We start from the raw sequence: 23,940 nt of genomic DNA, 5'->3' as shown, positions 1-23,940 counted from the left end.
AATCCTTTAGAAAATTTTCATGAAGGAGGTGAAAGAATCTACCCGGCTCAAATTGACTAAGTCTACTCTGACACTAGTTGGGTTCGTCTACATGGATCATTTTCTTCCATACCCATTAAAAAAACAAAAAAATTCTTCCATTCTATCCTATCCAAGGTCATGTTCTATGTTATGTTCCATCCTATCCTATCCAAAGTCATGTTCTGTTATCTGACAAAAACAAAACTGTTTTTGTAGGAGGCCAAATTAGTAGTGATGATAAATCAACAAAACCGGTTTCATAGGTAAAACTGATTTAGTAGGCAAAATGGATTTAGTAGTGTTAATAGCAGCAAAACCTAAGAAAACCCAATTTATACTGTAAAAATTAAATTTCTATGGAAAAAAGTAATACAAAAAAATTCTAAAAAAATGCCAATGACGATGAAAAGAAACATGGTTAGTATGAGTGTTGCTATGGAGACCGATAGCGGAACCGAGAGAATAACCTAACAAATCCCCATGCCACATGGCATGGGAGGCGTAGTTTTGCCATTTTCATTGAGAAAAAAAAAGGCAAAAATAGGGAAAGATTTCTAATGTGGTATGAAGCTATTTGATCAGTTCCACTCTCGGTCCCAAAACGGTTACCATATCAGATAATACTGAGTCTGTTGTAGACATCAAATCAAATGAGAATATGTTAGGTATCTAACCATGCACCCGTCTCTTTTTTTCTTTTCTTTTTTTTGTAAGGGAGCAACTTGGGTTGGGTTGGGTTGGGTCAGGATGAGCTTTTGCTAGAAACTGAATAGGATTCAACATGAACCTGACCCTATTTTAAGGTAAAAACTCAACCCGAATTCCAAAAAATTGACCCGAGTGGCACCCCTACTTTGTTGGGGTTGGGCCTGTAGCTCAGTTGGTTGAGGTCTTGTATCTCAACCTTCAGGTCGCAGGTTCAATCCCAGCTTACCCACCCAAAAATACATTCTTGGATGACCATCCTTATTCCACATGATCCAGACCATTCTGTGGGTCCCACTACAGAATTCAGATCATGCTGAATTCAAGAGGGCGGACCCAATCATAGGCTCCCAGCAAGCTACCTTTTTTAACTAAGGCAGTGTATGGAAGCACAAACTCTCGGCAGCCGCTAGGATTTTGGAAGGAATTTCATATGCCATTCATCGTTTCGCTGCCAATATTGCATTGAACTCCAAGCAGACTCGTTAGCATGTTTCCTAGGTAATTATTGAATGTCTGCTAAGGTGGAATTCTAGGTCTGCTTGATTCTATGGACGGAAATGATCGACACTAAATCATTTTAAGGTCCCAAGCAGAAGCCAGGCTTTTCCCGATTTACATTTGCTTTGATCCACACAATGGATTTTACCATTTGGTTAATTCAGTTTTTCTTAAATCTAGATTCAACAAGCGAAAGACGTCCTTCCGCTATAAATAACGCAAAATGATACGTATTTCTTTTCAAGAATACAAGAGTTCAGTAGCCTTAATCTGCAAAATTCTGTGTCTATAACAAAATTCAGCAACAATCATTGGGCAAATGTTCAGAAAGACAATGGGATAATTACATTAACACCCCCTCTAGTTTCTGACCCAACCACTTCAACCCCTATAAACTCCTCTCTTGATTCCTTTTCCATTTCAAGAGTTGTCTTTAGGATCTACCAATTTCTTTCCACTCGGTGATAAATCAGACGTAGTCGAACAAGGTATTATCTTTGGGATAATTACATTTACACCCCCTCTAGTTTCTGACACATCCACTTCAATTTGTTTAAGGTTTGCCCCCTCAGCTGAAGGTCCGATTTTTTGGACACACCCTATCTATGTCAGGACCCATCAAATGAACGCTTTGTTTGGATTCAGGTATGGGCCCACATTATTTGGATGATCCAAAGCGTTCATTTGATGGGTCGTGACATAGATATGGTGTGCCCAAAAAATCAGCTCCATCGGATCATCCTAACCCTTCAATCTATGGTCGAACCTTCAGCTGAGGGGGCAAAACTTAACCAAATTGAAACTAGAGGGGATGTCTTTGTCACGTTTTAAGCTATAGAGGTTGAAGTGGATGTGTCAGAAACTAGAGGGGGTGTAAATGTAATTATCCCAAAGATAATACATTGTTCGACTACGTCTGATTTATCACCGAGTGGAAGGAAATTGGTAGATCCTAAAGACAACTCTTGAAATGAAAAAGGAATCAAGAGAGGAGTTTTAGACAGTTCATCAAAGCATCTGTGTGCTCGGGCTTCCCGACAGAGACCCGAACATAGCCCTTCAATTCTTTGTTATTGTAGTGTCGAATCATCACTCCCATTTGAGCAAGGTCTTCCTGAAATTAATTCAAATATATCAATACAGATTGGCATAGCAAAGACAAAACGGATTAGATGTAAATCATGTAGACTGTCATCAGTTATAGTAGGATTTCCTTTTACCGATTGTAACATGAAATAGGGCGTTCATTTCTGGTCAAAATCTGAATATTAGCATCCAGTTCAGAAATTACTTCAAATATATCAAGCATTATCTGTCTTATCAAATTGTCTCTAGTAACCATTTTAATCTCCCTTATATGTGTACTTTCCATATAAAGGATAAAGCTTTAATCAGATTTCTTAATGAAAGTTACTATGACATTTTCTCTACATACTAGTTTGTTCAGAATACTAGTTTGTTCCGAAATTAACAGGCTCTAAACCTGACTACAGGAGAAATATCCGTAGCAAAAAAACAATAGAAGAAGACTGGAACAAACACATCTGATAGATGCGTACAATTTCTCATGGAATATTATGAGCTTATCTAGGTGCCACAAGATCAACATGTACTGTCTTCATATTCAAACTATAGAAAAACCATTTCACTATAAAGCCTTCAACTGCCAACAACTCAACAGCCTAGGGAAGCCCCCCCCCCCCCCCCCCCCTTCTCCTCAATATAAGACCTGTCCTTTTGTTTCACTAGTACAAAAGAAGAGCAAAGCACCTGAGCATTTTCTTTTTTTGTCTCTCTTAGTCATCCAATGGCAAACAATGCTAATTGAGGACAAGCCATGGGCGAGAGAGAGAGAGAGAGAGAGAGAGAGAGAGAGAGAGAGAGAGAGAGAGAGAGAGAAGGCAGAAAAACCACATCAATCAAGGAAATGTCAAGTTATGTCCCTGTGTTCCCGTCCTAGCAAGTCTATCTGCCTCGCTGATTGCCAATCTCCTAACATGAAGAAAGGAGCTATTGTGATCCGAGACTCGGTCAATTATCTCCTCAATGAAATGTGCAAACCTCCATGGGTGAAGGTGAGAACCGTCTAACCACCTATGACATTAAGCAAATCACATAGCACAATTAGGCTGTATAAATCGCTACTTGCAATCAATGTGAATCCCTAGAGCACAACCCTCACTTCTGCTTCGTTGGAAGCAGTGACCCGTATTGCAAAAGAAGAGCTGTTCTGTGAAAGAAGACAGAGCATCAAAGCAAAAACTAGTAATGTTCAAGGGGTACGCCTACAGTGGACTTCTGCGTTTAAACGAAAAGGGGACATGCATAACATGGCTCTCAAGCATAGAGAACTTTCTATTTCACCCTGAGGGAGAGAATTGCTCAAAAACTCAATCTGAGAGAAAGAAAAGAATAGGCCAATAACCCGTCAATGAGTGCAGTACACTAGTTTTGCTCAGTCTTTCCAGCAAGGAATGGGCTCACACTTCTATCGGTCATCTCCTAGAGAAGGCACACATTTTCTCATGGGTGACAAATGAAACAGGAATAAGAGCCTTGAGGATAATAATATCAGCTGAAAATGGGGTCTCCAGTAATGTCAGATTCAAGCTCTACAACTCAATCTCTTTCAAACAAAACATCATGTGGTTGATCTAATAGGTTTTTATACCACTAAGAATACCCTAACCTGCAAGAAAATGTTTTGCAATAGTGGATACTCGCCAAGCATAATTATTATGCGATCAGTGCCACTCGCCCTTCATGCTAATCGAAGTAAAATCATGATATTCCATTAACTCCCAGTCTTGTACGTTCTTGTACATGGGACAGATTCTAATATACTTTTAATGTCACCTTCTCATGCAAATTTGTAGTTAAAATAGTATATCACCCTAGACATTCCTTTTCAGCTCTTATGAACTAGATGCTACAGAAGAGGCTTTTGTTTAGTGTGCACAGTGCACGGATTTCCAATACAGTGAAGATTCCATTGCATGATAATTTTTTTAAGGCTGCCACATAAAAGCATAAGGCAAAGCATTGGCACTATGCTCCCATCCAAGGCCACCGGAAAAGAACAGTAAAGACCATTATCTTATGAAAAAAAATTAGTGGTAAGATAAGACAAATACGCCCTGTCGAGCTCATTAAGCGACCATGATACGGATTACATTGGTAACTCTAAATGTCCCACCTATCTTTCTTTGTTGAGAACTCCACAAACTGTAGATGTGTCAGTGTGATTCAAAGTTCGCTACACTAGCAAATTCAAAATTAAAGCTAACAATGTAAGCTCAAACTTAAGGCAGAATTACAGAACCAAGAAAAGTTGCATTAAGAAAAGAAAGAACATCTCTAACTTTAGCCACCATGATGATGGGGCCCACGCAAGAATGAAACGCCAACAGAATAGTTCCGCAGGCAAGGGAGCATGAAAGTTCATTGAATGAACATTCATGGGAATTCCCAACTCAACTTAATTCTACTCAACTCATCTAAGCCTTTGTCCCAAACTCAACTTAAATCGAACCCCTGATCTCTCTCTCTCTCTCTCTCTCTCTCTCTCTCTGCACTGCCCTATATGGGGGTCGATTTATCACTGCCCGCAGTAAATCAACTAAAATCTTCAATTCTGAATAAAAGACAACTTAGGCCAGCTGTATTGATCCACCCCACAGTGAGCAACCTGCACCTGACCCTTCCATCTCAATCCCACCAATACATGGTTTTTATGTCAAATGATGATCCAGAAACTCGAGTTTGCAACTCTCTTGATGTGGTTCCAAACGTGATTAGCACGCTCCTTCCATTTGGCCAATGAATTGGTGACGAGAGACTTTAAAGTCAAAAACACATACATGCCCAGTTAGAATTGATTCATTGGAAGTCTGCTTCCACGGGTCATGTAAAAGCAGTTTGGCCTCTAAACTCTATCACTCCATGCCATCAAGGATATGAAACTGTTGATACCTATTCATATTTACGGCATAACCTTGACTTAGTCCCTAATATCACTCTCCAGTCACTCTCTACTCTATTTGAGTTTATTCAAGCCATAAGAGCCTTTTATCTTTATCCAAGTGTACCCTTTTCAATCTGCCATGGACTTGTACATGTTTGGAATGTCATACAGAAAGTGAACTAGGTCTAGAATCAGAGAGGTTGCTCCAAGAAATCATCTCTTTCTCGTCAACTCCAAGAGGAAAATATATAAATTCTGAAGGGGGATTAAGAAACTCTCACAATGTAGGTGCTGAAAGATTTTAGGTTTGGGTTACTAGAGACAATTTGATAAGACAGATGATGCTTGATATATTTGAAGTAATTTCTGAACTGGATGCTAATATTCAGATTTTTACCAGAAATGAATTTTCAAAATAAAAATAAAAATTTAGGTTCGTTTCTGAATCTAGAAATTTAGATGTCTTTGAAATTTTACAATCATGGTTTATAATTAACAGCTAATTTCTCCATCATCCTCGGGAGTAAAAACATTTGCTCTGCAACATCTTTCAGTGGTATATAGTTGTCCTAAGCAACCCCCAATAAAGATCCCACAAACTCATTAAAACTCCCTAGAAAATTTAAAATGGTTTGAATTAACTAGATGACAAAAAAACTTGGTGGTAGCACTTAGCCAGACTTGACGTGAAGCCATAACTAAATAACTCATATTTCCAAACTGATAGTATAAGACATTGTCTGGTGGGTGTCTGAATGTTAGATCAGTGACCTGATGATACAACGCTTTCGAGTTGATTTGATATGTATACCACACTCATATTAGGTTTAGTTTCAAAAGAATCTAACAAATCAAGAAAAAAGAAAAATGTTGAAAAGACAGGAAAGGGAGAAAGCATGGATAGATAGTAAAAAAAGGGCGGCCAAGTGCACGAGGCTCCCGCCATTGTGGGGTCTGGGGAGGGATGGATAGTAAAAAAACAAAAATGGTTAAAATACAAATGAGAAATCGTGAAACAAAAATGGCTAAAACACAAATAAGAAATCGTCAAATTATAAAATTTAATAATCATAAAAACCAGGGATCTGTGGTGCATTTATTTTTTATAAATGTATAGAATATAATATAACTCCGCCTGTGTTTTTCACAGCCTGTCCAAAGCCAGGATAAAGGAGGAGGGTTGGTGTCAGGTTGGCAGCCAGCTGAAAACTTTGCCACTGTTCTATGAAATGAATCCTATAGAAAAATCAGAGGGGCGTACCCTCTTAGCAACGTGCTGCATCGGCCCTTGGATGTAGTGTTAAATGAGCAACGGTCCCTGCACCTTCATGGGCGGGTGCGGGGGGTGAGGAGGCTAGTCTTAGGCCGTCACTGCCTTAGTGACGCGCCACATCGGCGCCCGCGTGTGGTGAAAACAAGGGTCCTCGCACTTTACTGGACGAGGGCGAGGGGCGGGAAAGCTAGTCTAAGAGAGAAGGATTTGTTTAGCCAATTGGAACATAGGTTCACTAACGGGTTAGCTAAGGGAATTAGTTGATCGATGAGTAGAAGGGAATTAATATAGCTTGCCTTTAGGAGACTAAATGGGTAGGAGAAAAATCTAGGGAAATAGAAAATACGGGTTTCAGGTTACGGTATACAAGGAAGGAGACGAACAAAAATGGTGTAGGGATTATAATAGATAAGAGCCTAAGAAATGAGGTTGTAGATGTCAAAAGGAAGGGTGATAGAATTATTCAAATTAAATTAATATTAGGTGAAGAGACGATTAATGTTATTAGTGCGTATGCCCTTCAAATAGGATTAAACGACTCGGTCAAGAGGCAATTTTGGGAGGATAGGGATGTAGTCCAAGGAATACCACATGAAGAGAAGTTATTTATAGGATGAGATTTAAACGGGCAAGTGGGAAGAACTAGTTGGGGTTTTGAGAGGGTTCATGGATGATTGAGTTTTGGCAATAGGAATGAGGCAGGGGAAGATATTGTGGAGTTTGCCCGATATCATTTGATGTTAACAAATACTTTTTTTTAAGAAAAGAGATTCACACTTGATAACCTTTAGCAGTGACGCCAACTGTAGCTAGATAGATTTTATCCTCACTATGAGAGAGGACAGAGCTGCGTGTAAAGATTGTAAAGTCATACCCGGGGAGTGTTTAGTGACACAACATAGGCTGGTGGTGTTGGATATATGCATTAAACGGTAGAAGAGAAAAGATAGAAATGTTAGACATCCGATGACTAGGTGGTGGAATCTCAAAGAGGAAAAACTAAATATGTTTAAGGATAGATTGCTTAAAGGACCTTGGAGTCGTGACGAAGGGACTAATATTATGTGGAATGAGATGTCTAGTTATAACAGGAAAGTTGCTAGAGACTTGGAGAATCTAGAGGAAGTGGGCCACCGTCTAAAGGTATGTGGTGGTGGAATGAGGAGGTTCAAAAGGCGATTAAGTCTAAAGGGGAGTGTTATAAATGTTTGCATAAGTGTAGAAATGAGGAGAACATTGAAAAGTATAAATTGGCTAAAAAAGAAGCTAATAAGGCAGTAAGGGAAGCTAGAGGCAAGGCCTATGAGGATTTGTACCACAGGTTAGGGATGAAAGAGGGTGAAAAAAGATGTTTACAAGCTTGCTAAAATGAGAGAAAGGAAGAGCAAGGACTTGAATCATATAAAATGCATCAAAGACTAGATCAAAGATTGTTAGTAAAAGAAAATGAGGTTAAAGAGAGGTGGAGAAGTTATTTCGATAAGTTGTTTAATGGAGAACCCGTAGAGAATTTAGGAGAATTTGATAACGCTTTTGATGATACAAACCAGAGGTTTGGTTGTAGAATCCGAACATCAAAGGTAACAGTAGCTATGAAAAAATGAAATTAGGTAAGGCCATGGGGCCTGACGGTATTCCTATTAAGACTTGGAGCTTGGGTGATGTGGTTTGATTTGGTTAACTAGATTATTTAACAATATTTTGAAGATTAAGAAGATGCCTGATGAGTGGAAGAAGGGTACATTAGTACCTATTTATAAGAAAAATGGGGATATTCAGAGTTGCACCAATTACAAGGGAATCAAGCTAACGAGTCACACCATGAAGCTTTAGGAGAGGGTAATTGAGCATAGACTAAGAAAAGAGACTAAGGTGTCAGAGAATCAGTTTGGCTTCATGCCCGGACGATCGACTATGGAAGCTATCTTCTTGATAAGGCGGTTAATGGAGAGATTTAGAGAAAATAAAAAGGACCTTCATATGGTTTTCATTGATTTGGATAAACATATATAGGGTTCCTATTAGAGTTGGTGCCTTAAAACCTAGTATATTTCGCATGTTAATCAATAAAAGTTTCTTTTTCATGACATTTATGGGTACTAAAAGTTAAATATGTGTGATATGTTACTTGTTATTGACACGTATTTGTCCTTAGGTAGCAACGTAGGAAACTCATGCTCATGGATTCACACAGATCCTAGTAGGGGTGGACATGGTTCGGTTCGGTTCGGTTCTGAGGTAAACCCAGAACCGAACCACTCCCTATCGGTTCCCAAAATCAGGAACCAGAACCGAACCAATGAAACCTGGAACCGAGGACCGGTTCGGTTCTCGGTTCCAGGTACCCAAACCCAGAATCGAACCAAAAGCCATCGGTTCCCAGATTTGGGACCCAGAATTGAACCGAAATTTTTTAGAATTGAACCGAAAATTTTTAGAATCGAACCAAACCGAAGCAGTCGGTTCGGTTCGGTTCTTCGGTTTTAGCCGGAACCATGTCCACCCATAGATCCTAGGGAGCAAGGAGATATGGGATTACGGTTCTTTGCAGACCTTAGTAGTTCCTAGTTGGGGTTGAGGTTGGACACATCCTCCTATATATAACTAGCATCTATCTTGCCTACATGCACGAGACGTGGAGTGACTTATCTCAATCACTTGGGTAATGGATGCTAAGCAAGATGGAATGGGTACGACAATGAGATTGCGTACTAAACAGGATCACATTAGAATAGCTTGTGGACAGGAGAACGTTGAGCTATTCTACCAGACAAGACCCTTTACATGTCCTTTGACCTGAGGGGTCATATTGGTCTGTTGGCGAGTCTTTCATTTTTTGTCTATCTAACCGTGATTCTTATTGGAGTTACCAGAGGGTAGTACTAGAGTGTTGGACAAACCTTCGAGGTCAATAGTGATACCCGACATGGAATTCTCTGCCTATTTAATAGTATAACGTCTACGGTTTTGATCAGAGCAGTAGTCGTAGAAAAATACCTGGTCAGGTGGATTTGATAAGATGTTTATCAAAAGGATTTCACAAAATAAGTTTTGAAATGGTTTGAACAAATGCATTTGAGAGCCGACATTGCTTGACTGAAAGGTATACCATGAGTGAGCCCAGGGGGTAGTTGACGTCCACGCCCCGTAGGACTCAACTCGGTATATGTGGACTTGGAGAAAGGACTTGCACATTTGATGTGATTAGGGGTATGATGATTTGACGGTTATCTTCAGGGTTACGTCTCGATGGAGGTCAGTGACTCAATGCGATTGTAGCATTGGTTACGGAGCAATAATCGCAGTGGGGCCCACTTGTGGGTTTTGCAGGATCTACCGTTAAATCCCTGCTACAATCCCAACCACTACTCGATTGACCTATTATAATCTATTAGATAGAGGTCCCCGCATTTATTTAGTTGCTCACACGAACTAGTTTGGTGGCATTGAATGTATTGAAAGGATATACACAATGTATATAGTGTATATACACTATGGGATACATTGGGAATACCAAAATGGTTAAGTATTAACTATAAGAGTATTTTGGGAATATCATATATTATATTAGAGCTTTAATTCTATTGGATAACATTGGATTGCATTAATTTAATTGGGAATTAAATAAAATGCAATGGGAATTTGAATTGGATAAGAGAACCCACATGGGACGAATTTGGGTGGGACCCATGTCCACACGCCCCATGTGGTGTGCCATTAGCAATTTGAATTACATATAATATTTGAAATATTATTGCTTGATTTGTTTTGAAAAATTAAAGCAACACATAGGGTGAAATTAGAAAGAGAGAAGGAAACAATTGACCAAACAAAATTGGAAACAAGGAAACCACACGAGGCAACCCAAGGTTGCTTGGGCAGCAAGTGACACCCCCCTTGGGCGCCCCATGTGGGTTTCCTAAGTGGGGTAGCTTGTTTCCCCAATTGGAGCTCCAATTTTGGTTTCCTTAGTTTTTGGGATTTCTCTAGAAATTTTGGATTGTGCAAATGGAAAACTCTATAAATACAAGACATATTGCTGTAGTTTTTTAGAGCTCTCCCATAATTCCATGTGCTAGAAATTGGTAGAGACACCCCAAAGTTTTTCTCTTCTTCTCTCTCAATTCCATCAACTAGTTTTGTCTTTTTAAGGTCAAAGACAATTATCCAACTAAGCTCCATTGATCAAAACATATATTCTCATATTATAATCTGATAAAGATCATATTATAAAGTGAACAAAGAGTTGTACACAAGTTCCTTTGCGCAACAAAAGGAATCCATCGATTCATCTTGCGGTTTCGCGTCGATTAAATCGTCAGCGAATTTTCGAGGAGTAGATCAAGCGGACATGTTCTTCTCTACAGCAACTAAAGGTATTTGATTTATATTTGTGTTTATTAAATCACCATAAAATCAATTAGTCCCTAGGAATCCTAGGTTAGAGCATTCTACACGGTTTATTCTTCCGCTACGTGTAGCGATTTTGCTCGGGGTTTTTCAACCTTTCTAAAGTTTCACAGGAGTGTTATGTGGTAGGTCTTTGAAAGGAAAAAAGTGCCTAATAAATATGTTGATATGATTAAGGATATGTACGATGGAGCAGTAAATAGTGTCACAACTACGGATGGCACATCTAGTCAGTTTCCAATTATCTTTTTACTCTAGTTATTGATGAACTTATGGATGGGTATCCAGAGCGAGGTGACGTAGTGCATGTTATTTGCAGATGACATAGTATTAATTAACGAAACCAACGCAAGAGTTAATGCTAAGTTAGAGCTATGGAGAACTACTTTGGAATCCAAAGGTTTTATACTGAGCAGGACTAAGACAGAGTATATGAAGTGCAACTTTAGTAATGTAAGGAAGCGAAGCGAGGATGTAGTAAATATGACTGGACAGTAAATATGACTGGACATGAGGTATCTAAGAAGGGAGAAATTCTATGGTGTAAGGGCTTACAACAATAAGGCCTTTGTACGGTGGAAGTACCATCCTTGGTATCTGATCCAATAGCAGCTCCTCAAAAAGTGAGCTGCTGTTGGATCAAATATCAAAGGCGGTACCCCTACCGTATTGTTGTAAGCCCTTACACCATATAAAATCTCCTAAGAGGGATATCTTTTGCTATCTTGGTTCAATCCTACATAAGGAATGAGAGATTGAAGAGGATGTTAACCATAGAATAAGAGCAGGTTGGTTGAAGTGGAAGCATACTTCAAGAGTTCTGTGCGACCGTAAAATACCTACCAAGTTGAAGGGAAAGTTTTATAAGACAGCTGTGAGGCCAGCCATGTTGTACGGGTCAAAATTTTAGGCCACCAAGAAGCAGCATGTGCATAAGATGAGTGTAGCGGAGATGCGAATGCTTAGATGGATGTGCGGTCACACAAGGTTTGATCAAATTAAAAATGAAGACATCCGTAAAAAGATAGGGGTGGCACCAATTGAGGAGAAATGAGAGAGCACCACTTAAGATGGTTTGGGCATATCCAACGTAGGTTTTTGGATGCTCCGGTGAGAGGAAGTGACTCGTGCCACTTTTGGAGTAAAAAGAGGTAGGGGCAGACCGAAAACAACTTGGGTAGAAACAGTGAGGAAAGTTGAGGGCTAGGAACATAATAGAGAACATGACCTTGGATAGGAGTGAATGGAAGAAAATGATCCATGTAGACGAACCCATCTAGTGTTAAGTTTAGACTTAGTCAATTGAGCTGGTTAGATCCTTTCACCTTCTTCATGAAAATTTTCTATAGGATTCATTAGCCGACCCCAACTAGTTTAGGACAAAGGCTTAGTTGAGTTGAGTTGAGTTGAATTGTATTGAATATAATATACCCGAAGATGCTTCCTAGGGTTTTGGAGATTGATGTTGCCGAAAAGGAAAGAGGAACGACATTGATGGTTCTAATATATATATATATATATATATATATATATATATATATATATATATATATAGAGAGAGAGAGAGAGAGAGAGAGAGAGAGCATATAATCATGACTTTCAAACTAATCATTGATGTTGCATGGGAAGGGGCTATGAGGCTTTGGGTTTAAAGCTTCAATAGAAAGAAGTGAATATGACAACTCCAAAGAAGATCAAAAGTTAATGGTATTTGCATTTGTTTTTTGCCATTTATTGTCAGTAAATGCCCAGTACATATCAGCCTATATTTACCAAATTTTACACGCCTGACATGAAAATTTGACAGAATTGTAATTGGACAAGGTGCCATCAAATCATTGGTCTCATATATATTTGCTGGCTAGTGTAATTAGAGGTTCGAGATTGATTTTGAGTAGGCAAAATCATGCATTTAATTCTGCAACCAATTGAGGTGAATAATGCCATTAACACAAACAAAAGCATGCACAGGATGAAACACAAGAATTGTTAAACAAGTTAGACTAACCAACTAAAATGCACTGGTCATAAATAACTATGTTAACTCTATATGTGCAGAAAGTGAAAAGAAGTGTAAGACAAACAACCAGTAACCAACAAACATAACAAATAGAAATTTGCATCTAAACGATCCCTAAGTGTGGTTTTTCTAGAGAAGATCAAGTACCTTTAATTTCTTAGCATCTTTCCCAGATGTGACCTCGCAAAGAATGAAATTAGAATAGCTTGGATACGGCGTCAGAAATGGTATGCCCTCCAGAAGGTTATAAAGTCTTTCTCTTTCTTGTACCAAAGCATTTTTCACCTTCTGTGGATATTTGCACATTTTATTGTATGATGTTATAATTGTGAACCATGATATTTGAAGGCATCGAGAGAAAAAAAATGTGAAGGCATGATGTAAAGCCAAATAAATTACAATGAAGAAAATACCTCTAAATAAATGGGGTTCTGCAATGCTGCACAAGCAGAAACTTCTGCAGCCACAGACACATTATATGGTTGCTTTGCTCGCCAAAGGTATTCAATAATGCTAAGAGGAAATGCTCCATATCCCACGCGAAGTCCAGCTAAACCTGGTTCATGTAATTAATCAAATGCATAATGGTCAAGCCTAGCCTTAGTAGGCATGAGGGACATGCATAGGTAAAAGCCAGGTGTTAACAGTCTTAAGATTGTATCTTGTTCCAGAGCATGATTTTCGTCGAAGAATTTATGGACATGACAATGAAAATATGCTAAAGATAGACCCAATAGTGAGTGTAAAATGGAAAGATGTGCCTTGAAGCCAAGTGCAATTTTCGTCGAGGAATTTATGGACATGACAATGAAAATATGCTAAAGATAGACCCAATAGTGAGTGTAAAATGGAAAGATGTGCCTTGAAGCCAAGTGCAAAATTTGTGGTACCATATAAAGTCCTTTAGATACTAGTGGTCCATATATTAAATACATCAAATAATTCCAATACCATTTAAAGTCCAACACAAAGTCCATCTCGCCAGAGGTAATTGATACATTATAAGTAACCAAGTTAACAAGAAAATCATCATCAGGAGTACAACATATATCTGTAGTACCACAATAAGAGTAATATAGGCTGGCAATAAATTTCCAGAACAACTTGGCTCTTTAAACTTACAAGCACAGAAGGAACTTTGAACTTACCGGCTCTTTTGCTAAATGTCCGAAGGACAATTAAGTTTTCATGTTGCTTCACCCACGTCATCTTAGAATCTTTTCCAGAGAATTCAATGTATGCTTCATCCAATATAACCAATATTGGCAGATGAAGAATCTTTAAGAGGTCCTCATCACTGATTATACTATATGACAACAGAAAGGATATATGAGAATTAAATGATTCTCGAGAAGAATCAAAGGAAAGGTCCATGCTCGAGAGATGTTATCCAACTTTGAAGAATGCAATCTGCTGCATCATTCAGTCAGAATAACTAAATTTCAGTTATGTTTTCATTCTTATTGATTGATAAGGGTGGCCCAGTGCACGAGGCTCCCGCCATTGCAGGGTCTTGGGAGGGCTAGATGCACGCAGCCTTACCCCTGCTTTGCAGAGAGGCTTGTTTTCGTGACTCGAACCCGTGACCACCAGGTCACAATGGAGCAACCTTAGCGTTGCGCCAAGGCTCGCCCTCGGCGCAACGGTAATTTTGGAGTATGTTTAAAAACTGTTAAAGTATCGTGGATAATTGTTATCTTTAAAAACTGTTAAGAGTATAAAAGATTAAATAACGCCATCTCCAACAGCTGAAGCTTTTGAAGTAATTGGTTGTTTCACATGGTATCACAGCAAAGGTCTAGGGTTCAAAACTCCTTGATATTAAAAAACCACATGTAATGGCCAACCGAAAGGAGAAACCACATGTGTCACGTGTAGGCGAGCCCTAAAAAGAGGGGCCACCTGTGAGGGGGAGTGTTAAAGTATGAAAGATTAAATAACACCATCTCCAACGGCTAAACTTTTGTAGTAATTGGTTGTTTCACAAAAACAATTCATTGAGAGAAAAAACCGAACTGAAAATGTACCTCCCATCCGGATTGTTTGGAGAAGTCAGGAATATACATTTTGGTTTTTCCTGTTCGACAACTTCAGTAATGCGGGAGACATTCAGACTAAAATCTGACTGCCTTGGTACTGCATAAAATTAAGATGATGAATGGCCGTATGAGATGTTACCCACATCAAGGAAATATGAAATATTACAAGATTACACTTCTAACATTCGAACAAGCGATTGATGGACATCCTTATATCAACAAACATCAAATCAGCAGGTAACAGCAAACAAAAAAATGTATGGAGTAAGGGTTAGAGTATACCTAATGATATTTTCAAAACTGTGCACACAAAATTTATCTTAGAAGGAAACTAAAAAGATTTTTTTTTTTTAAAAAAAAAGAGGCTTTATAGTACCCTTAATGACCAGTGCTCCATTAACTGCAGCATCAAACTCATACATAGTAAACGTTGGAGGACAGTCTACAATCTTGTCGCCAGGATCAAGTACACATCTGCAATGGCTCAAATTCAATTTAGAAAAAAAATAGCTGCAGATAGTTGATATGAAAGAAAGGAATAAACAAATGAATCAAAGAAACTATGGTTCAAAAAAAATGAATCAAAGAAACTTCAATTTCTAACCGCATGACTAAATCGATGAGCTCATCTGCACCACATCCTGCAAGTATGTACTCAGACTCGAGACCAGAATCTTCAGCCAGGGCAGCACGTAAGCGACGACTCTCAGGGTCAGGGTAAACATATGGGAATCTCAATGCACCCAAAGCTTCAAACACCTATAAACAATCAAGAACATAGACTTAGAACAAAATGAAGTTCAACCATGTCAAAAAGGAAAAAGAAGATCATATCCCGTCTGTTAGACTTCAATATATAGAATTAACTGACAAAAGATTAAGATATAGAATCACATACAATTCATTGATGCAAAGTAGATACCATTTCCTATACTACCAGGTTGAAAAATCAGTTTTACCTATATTTATAAAAGTAAATGATATTGATTTAAGTAGCAAAATGAACACAAAGATCCATTCAGTAAGCTTGTGTTTGATTTACCATTCATTAAGCTACCATTCTCAAAAAAGGTCGCTTATGGTTGCAGCCAAAAATAATGAAAAACTTCTCAAAAATACATGAATAGAAATCATGTATTTGGTAACAGTGTGCTTTGTTACTCGAGGCAAATTATGAGAAGTCACACATGGTTACTAAGAATTCATGCAGAATTAATTCTGAAAATCTCAAAATCATGATTTTGCGAAGGGGATAAGACTTTCATGAGCTTACCCATTCCTACCACCGCACCTCCTCTCACATCAACTCCATCACCTCATCTTCCTCCCACCCCACTTCCTATCTCCCTGTCTTCCTTTGTTCATGCCAGCTAGGGAATGTAGATGGGTGACAGATGACCCTCCTTGTACCTTCCCCCCATAGTCTTATTGTCGAAAGAATTTCTCGCTTGTTAATGGTGGCCATATCACTGGAATTGACCATTCCCAGCGACAACTTCAAAGATGGTACAAACGACCTTCCTGATCTATCTAAGAAAAATCGCAAAAATAAAGATTGCTAGCCCCTCACATCCATCGAAAAAAAAAAAGCATGTTTCCTCCGATTTGCACTTTTCTACACATCCATCTAAGGTTAAAATTCTGTTATTTCATGTCATCTCCGTTTCCGCTTGACCAGTACTCCCTATACCTAGTAACAAGCCACCCCCATCACCCTACTCTAGTTGTATAATCAGTAAGTTATGCCTCCTCTATCTCATCCTGAACATAGTATGATGTTGAGATTGTTGGTTAGTTTCAATTGGGTTCACTTCCTCTGAAATCCTAGACAGACATTTTTCCTTCCTGAGACCTATCATGCTACAGTTAAAGCACAAGCACCAGGTTAATTCATAAGCAAAATGCTGCCATTGAAACTTTTGCACGCTTGGATGCAAATGTCACTGGCTGGTAGTTTATCAAATGGGAGATTAACAGAAACCCGAGAACAACATCCAGATAATCCAACAATTTTTTTCCAGTATTATGATGGTAAACCCATCAGACTCAACCACACTTGAACAGATTACATTTAGCTATTTCAATGTTGAATTTAGGCACTCATTGAAAAAGCACCAGTTTTGCAATTTAGAAAGGTTTCTTGTATACAGCCAGCAAACAATGAAGCTCCAAGAGAACTAGTCAAGATTTTAATAATCAAATCCAGTTAGATTTGTAAGTAGTATGGCTCTAATGTTGTTCCATAACTTTTATCTTGTCTTCTTTACAATATTGTTTAGGGTCAACCAAACATGCAGAAGATTTAAAATTAAATTAATTTGCTGTTAATTGACTTTTGCCAAAGAGCCTACTAATATTGTTTTTCTTCGCAAATCTTATGGATACTTCAGGAAACTTCTTACAATGATAATTAATTGAAATTATGTAGTATTATACATTAAAAAAAACACCGTAAAGAAAAGGAGGAATGACTTGCCTCTGGTGGTGGACCATATGGATTTTCATTTGCGTCGAGTTTAATAATGTCCTCAGGCTTCCTTCCAAGCCGTGTAGACAAAACCTGCAAAGAATCAATCTCATAAATAGATCTGAATAAGTTCATTTGAAGCACAAAAATTCATTTGAGCAGATTCTAAAAATGAATAGCTTAACCCAATCTAAACTCTCCATTCAGTCCAACACACTAAACTACATAATCTGATAATTTCCACTAAAATCCATCAAACCATCAAAATCCAATACCCAATCAAACAAAGAGATGAAACTCAACAGTGACATGCAATATCAACAAATCTCCAAAGAAATTACCTCAACAGGCAAGATGGGTTGATAAGGAGACAATTTCCTGAGATGGGGACGGATGAATGAATCCCCAGTTAAGTGATTCTGACTCTCATTGACATGTTTTGTGGGTATAGTCGACGCCATACAACGGGCCACAGACATTCGATTTTCGCCCAAAAAATAGATTTTTCTTGTCTGGGTTGTTAGAGATTGTGAGGGATTTTGTGATACAAAGCCAAATCCGTGATGGGTTTTGATCATTGAAAGAGAACAAGTGTTTCCAACACTAATAACTTCAATCAACATCTGCATTTCAACTCAAAATCAGCATCTGAAGAATAGGTACTGCAGAAAAGAGGGGGAAGGAAACTTAAAAGAACACAGCATTACAGGGCTGTTCAATCGGTTTTAACCGAACCGAAATTACCCAAATTAACCGAACCGAAATATTTCCGTTATCTAAAAATGCTAACCGAAACCGTAACCGATTTATATGGTAACCGAACCGAACCGAAACCGAAATTATATTTCGGTTGTTCAGTTAGTTCAGTTTAGCCGAATCCTCCTTACAAGAACTCAAACCCATTTCGATAAAAACCTTCAAAATCTCATCCAACTCCAACCTACAAAATCTATGCTCACCTCTTTTGAGAATCTTCAAAAGACCTTTGAAAAACCCAAATTCCTCTTCTGTTTGCTTTAGAAGGGAGTTGAAGATGGGGATCTTCTGAAACAGAGGAGAGAAATCAGAAGCTTTGTGTGGATCTGCTGAAAGAGGGAAGAGAAATCAAAACCCTCAAAATCTCAAATGAAAAATATAAAGAAAGAAAAAAGAAAGAAAAAGGGAGAGGATCAGAGATTCAAAGAGAGAGAGAGAGAGTACCTGATCGCTGGAGAGGTGGCCGGAGGCGGAGCCGCGGAGAGAGAGACGGCAGAAAATGAGAGAAGAAACCCTAGCTGTGAGCTCTCTCTCCTTTTCTCTTTTTGCTAAAATGAATAAACCCTAACTTTTACTACCTACTTACCTTTAGTTATTCTATTCACCCCCTTTTTATTACAGGACAGCCCAATTTTTAGTTTTTACATTTCCCAGGTAAAAAAGGGATGAATAAAGTTAATTTATCATTTCCATCTCAAAATCTAAGGGTTTGGATTATTCGGTTTTTTAACCCAAATTAACCGAAAACCGATTTTGAAAAACTGAATATTTTTAACCTGAAACTGGTTGTTCGGTTAACCGAATAATTTTCCAGTGAAAACCGCAACCGAAACCGATAACCGAAATTGGAGCCGAACCATAACCGAAACCGAACCGATATAGTTGAAAACCGAACCGAAATAACCGACCGGGTCGGTCGGTTATTTCGGATTAATGAACACCCCTAAAAGGGGTTTCCGTGATTTCACAGAAAGCCCTTTTCCTACCTCATACATCAGAAAGCCCCTCTTTCTGAGACTTTCACCCGACGATCGACACTCTCTCTCTTTTCTCCCTCAGACTCTCTCTCAAGACCTCCATTCTCGACGACTCTCTCTCTCTCTCCCTCGCAAGACCTCCATTGTCGACGACTATCACCTTCCGGTAAGTCTCCCTCTCTCTCTCTCTCTCTCTCTCTCTATCTCTATCTCTAATATCTGTCTGATTTTTTTTTTGCTGGATTTATGGGGTTTGGACAGGGTTTCAGATAAGGGGTTTAGGTAGGGATTTGGATTTACTGGGTTAGGGTTTCATTTTTTATTTTTTTCCCATTCTATTTTGGTATTCTATTACTGGGTTAGGGTTTCAGATTTTTGTTTCTCCTCTGTAGATACACATATCTTTGGGCTTTAGATCTTTGCAGGAATACATTTGCTGTTGATTTACACATTTATTTTTTGTTTACTTTTGTGCCCTACATTTTTAAAGTATTTTTCGCTGTTTTTTAAAATGAAAATTCCAAACAGATGTCTCCATGTATTCTAGCTCAGCAAATTAGTTGGAGGTTTTTTTTTTCATGTATTTTTCGCACATCTCTCCATGTATTTTTCATGAATTACTAATGTCTTCCTGTTGTTGGTTGGCCCATGTATTTTTTAGTTGCTTTTGTATCATTGTATCTTGGACTAATTTTTGTTCTATGAAGGAAACACTCCACACTGAATTCTCCATGTATTTTAGCTTGAGTATTTTGTGGGTGTTTTTTTCCAAGTTTTAAAACCGTTTGATGCAAGTCTCTGTGACTCTGTCTATTTGATCCTTGATTGAGTCATTTGATACTCAATTGGTTTTATCAATTTGAACACCTGATCTATTTGATTTTGGGTGGATTTAGGGTTCCACAAATATGATTTTTTCTTGTTAGTCATGTTCTTTTTCATCTTTTGCAGGTAATCATCCTACTGTCAATTTCCTTCTTCTTAACCTTCCTGAGGTTTGTTCTTAATTTCCTTTTTATAGTCTTGATTTCTTATTTATAATCTTTGATTCAAGGCTGTTGTAACCTTCCTGAGGTCTGCTTCTTCTTGGCAACTCTATATTTGTGACAATTTTTTGTCAAGTCTATGTTGGTTGCCTGATTTATATCTTGGCAGCTCTATACTTGTGACAATTTGATTGGCATTGTTATTGTTCAACTTCTGTTTGTCATGGTTTTCTTATTTTGATTGACTTCAAAAGGTTAGACCCACTTATTTTAGACTAGATTCTATGTTGGCATCATTCTGCATATCAGTTTGTCACAGTTTCTATTTAACCGGTTTCAATTGAGTTTCCCTGCAACGAAACACATATTTCTGTAGTTTCTGTTAGTTTCTGTCAGGTTTCTGTGCAACGAAACGCTCATCTGAAAGGTTTCTGTCAGGTTTCTATTCCTTCACTTTCCTTTCTGCCACATCAGTTTACTTCCCTTCACTTCCCTTTCCTTTCCTTTCCCGACGAGAGAATAGAGCATTAGGGTCAAAAAATGTGTGCTAGTTTTTTTTAGAAACAAATTGAACCCTACAGGTTCATTTGGATGTATGTAAAATAGAAATAGAAGAAAAGGAAAACATTTCCATTTCTTTACTTGGCTTTTTCTCTCCCTAACATGTAAAAAAATTGCTTTCCATTTTGGGATATGTAAAGAAAGGGAAAACTTTATCAAAGATCCAAACCATTCATTGTCCGATGCACATTTCATGGTCTTTCTCACCGAGTATGGGACTGAAAAGATTAAACTCCTATTGGGATTACCAAAATGGTGGAGCCAATTTCTAATCCAATACCTCCATATTAAAATTACTTATTGACTCAAGTGATCCTGAGTCCTGACTATTTGATTAGGAGAGACATTTCATCACTGAAATATGGACCAATACTCAAAATTAAAGGTCTTCATTCCAATGATATATTGCCTAGAAATTGATCTTTTTAGTTTTTGTGTGAAGGGCGGAGATTAATCTCCCTAAAAAACATGGTTTTGAACCTCACCCATTCCCACTTCATTAAAGGTGAAAGGCTCACGATGGAGGAGAAACAAAGAGACGACTGCGTTCTTAGTATCTTGGAAAGGGACTAGGCATGGATTTATCTTCGCACACGTCTACACATCACATGCAAAGAATATTTTCAAGGGTGCATAGAGATATTGGATGGCATTGCTTCCATCTGAACTTCTCCCTTGTTCATCTTTTTGATGTTAATGGTAGTGTAGACAACGGGCACTAACTCTCTTGATGAAACCACTCAAGGTGGGGCATGCCTAGGTATGGGACAAGGTGGGCATTCCATCAATTATGGGGCTTTGGGGTATTGGATAGGTACCAAACATTTGGTGTCAGCAGCCACCAAATCACGTGTTCGAATCACTGAAGGGGTAACCTGTGAAAAGGGTTATTTAGAGATGCGGACGGGGTTAAAAAATGTGTGAAAGCCATCGGAGTGAAGTTACCACAGTGAGTTGCAAATTTAACAGCGCCCCCCCCCCCCCCCCCCACGGATGAATGAATCCCCAGTTAATTGATTCTGACTCTCATTGACATGTTTTGTGGGTATAGTCGACGCCATACAACGGGCCACAGACATTCGATTTTCGCCCAAAAAATAGAATTTTCTTATCTGGGTTGTTAGAGATTGTGAGGGATTTTGTGATACAAAGCCAAATCCGTGATGGGTTTTGATCATTGAAAGAGAACAAGTGTTTCCAACACTAATAACTTCAATCAACATCTGCATTTCAACCCAAAATCAGCATATGAAGAATAGGCACTGCTATGTATCGAAACAAAAAAAACCCTAAACCTGTTTGGTTGCCGGGTTTTCTTCTTTTCCTGGGATTTATGTGGGTAGAGGTAAGAGACAAAAGAGGGGACAAGCATTAATTAGAGAAAGATATTATGATGAGTGGAGAGAGAGAAAGAGAGACCACCAGTTTCAAGACAAGATTTTGCTGATGTCAGCAAGAAAAAGCTGATGTGACCACTAAATATTCTCCCACATAAATCCTAGGAAAAGAAAAAACCCAGCAACTAAATATTCTCCCACATTTTTTTTACAAACAAATTCAACCTTTAGATGTATGTAATATAGAAATAGAAGAAAAGGAAAACATTTCCATTTCTTTACTTGGCTTTTTCTCTGCCTAACAGTAAAAAAATTACTTTCCATTTTGGGATATGTAAAGAAGGGGAAAACTTTATCAATGATCCAAACCATTCATTGTCCGACGCACATTTCATGGTCATTCTCACCAAGTATGGGACTGAAAAGATTAAACTGCTACTAGGATTACCAAAATGGTGGAGCCAATTTCTAATCCAATCCCTAGACCTGGCAAAAATGACCCGTGCCCGCGGGTCGACCCGACCCACCCGCAAATTTGCGGGCACGGGTTTGAGTTTTAGTGACCCGTCAAAACTAACCCGCGGGTGACCCAACCTGCAAAAACACGGGTCGGGTAGAGTCGGGTCAACCCGTGGGCACCCGCTAGTCACTTGGCTTTTTTAAGGGTGGTGATTTTGTTATGCTAGTCTAGTTAGATGGCTTTTTTTTCTAATGTAAAGGATGGTGATTTTGTCATGCTAATCTATTTTTTCAGGGTTTGATGCCTGAATAGGTTATGGCTGGCACCATAGAATATAAATAGGTTGTGGGTAGCACCATAGGTTGATCCCAACCCTCCGATTTGAATGTTAGAGGGTTGATCACTTGATCCTAACCCTCTATAGATCAGAGGGTTAGGATCAACCTATTGAAATGATTTTTGGTGCACAGCCTATTTAGGCTGTGGGCCACCTAATGGACGGTTTGCATCGTCCCACGGTCCCGGCCATACCCCCCTCATCAAAATCCAGTGATAACATTTTCAAAAATAAACAACTGTTTGAATTTGCGGGTGACCCGCGGGTTGACCCGGCCCACCCGCGGGCCGCGCGGGTCACCTAAATTCTGACCCGCAAAAATGCGGGTCATCTCCTGACCCGACCCGTGTGACCCACACACGCATCACCCGCGGGTTGACCCGGCCCGACCCACCCGTTTGCCAGGTCTACCAATCCCTCCATATTAAAATTACTTATTGACTCAAGTGATCCTGAGTCCTGACTATTTGATTAGGAGAGACATTTCATCACTGAAATATGGACCAATACTCAAAATTAAAGGTCTTCATTCCAATGATATGTTGCCTGGAAATTGATCTTTTTAGTTTTTGTGTGAAGGGCGGAGATTAATCTCCCTAAAAAACATGGTTTTGAACCTCACCCATTCCCACTTCATTAAAGGTGAAAGGCTCACGATGGAGGAGAAACAAAGAGACGACTGCGTTCTTAGTATCTTGCAAAGGGACTAGGCATGGATTTATCTTCGCTCGCGTCTACACATCACATGCAAAGAATATTTTCAAGGGTGCATAGAGATATTGGATGGCATTGCTTCCATATGAACTTCTCCCTTGTTCATCTTTTTGCTGTTAATGGTAGTGTAGACAACGGGCACTAACTCTCTTGATGAAACCACTCAAGGTGGGGCATGCCTAGGTATGGGACAAGGTGGGCATTCCATCAATTATGGGGCTTTTGGGGTATTGGATAGGTACCAAACATTTGGTGTCAGCAGCCACCACCTCACGTGTTCGAATCACTGAAGGGGTAACATGTGAAAAGGGTTATTTAGAGATGGGGACGGGGTTAAAAAATGTGTGAAAGCCATCGGAGTGAAGTTACCACAGTGTGCTGCAAATTTAACAGCGCCCCCCCACGGATGAAT

At 38.9% G+C, this 23,940-nt stretch overlaps 1 protein-coding gene across 2 annotated transcripts; it reads right to left on the bottom strand.

The window, feature by feature from the left end:
* Positions 1-1,460: 1,460 nt before the first annotated feature.
* On the bottom strand, positions 1,461-18,487 carry LOC143888282 (histidinol-phosphate aminotransferase, chloroplastic-like). Of its 2 annotated transcripts, XM_077392655.1 has the most exons (10): positions 18,360-18,487; positions 17,742-18,023; positions 17,410-17,493; positions 15,538-15,692; positions 15,310-15,407; positions 14,922-15,030; positions 14,043-14,200; positions 13,308-13,450; positions 13,042-13,182; positions 1,461-2,341 (listed from the first exon to the last, which is right to left on the bottom strand). In XM_077392655.1, exons 2-10 carry the CDS (start codon positions 18,021-18,023, stop codon positions 2,210-2,212), a joined length of 1,302 nt encoding a protein of 433 aa, XP_077248770.1. In that variant the 5' UTR covers positions 18,360-18,487; the 3' UTR covers positions 1,461-2,209. The 2 variants fall into 2 exon arrangements, with proteins under 2 accessions (XP_077248770.1, XP_077248769.1); XM_077392654.1 differs by lacking the exon at positions 18,360-18,487 and having other exon boundaries at positions 17,742-18,044.
* Positions 18,488-23,940: the final 5,453 nt, after the last annotated feature.

Source organism: Tasmannia lanceolata, unplaced genomic scaffold (genome assembly GCF_043159265.1).
Source record: "Tasmannia lanceolata isolate RefF3 unplaced genomic scaffold, GAP_Taslan_0.1 ptg000012l, whole genome shotgun sequence".
NCBI lineage: Eukaryota > Viridiplantae > Streptophyta > Magnoliopsida > Canellales > Winteraceae > Tasmannia > Tasmannia lanceolata.
The sequence above is the reverse complement of the archived record's forward strand: the minus strand, read 5'-3'. Positions and strand labels throughout refer to the sequence as shown.

Bases quoted from the DNA above. Each gene is read 5' to 3' on its own strand.
- LOC143888282 (XM_077392654.1), bottom strand. From the start codon at position 18,029: ATGCAGATGTTGATTGAAGTTATTAGTGTTGGAAACACTTGTTCTCTT. The intron at 15,693-17,409 runs GCAAGTCATTCC...GATTGTTTATAG, and splicing joins CATATGGTCCACCACCAGAG to GTGTTTGAAGCTTTGGGTGC. The intron at 13,183-13,307 runs GTATTTTCTTCA...AAATATCCACAG, and splicing joins AGAACCCCATTTATTTAGAG to AAGGTGAAAAATGCTTTGGT.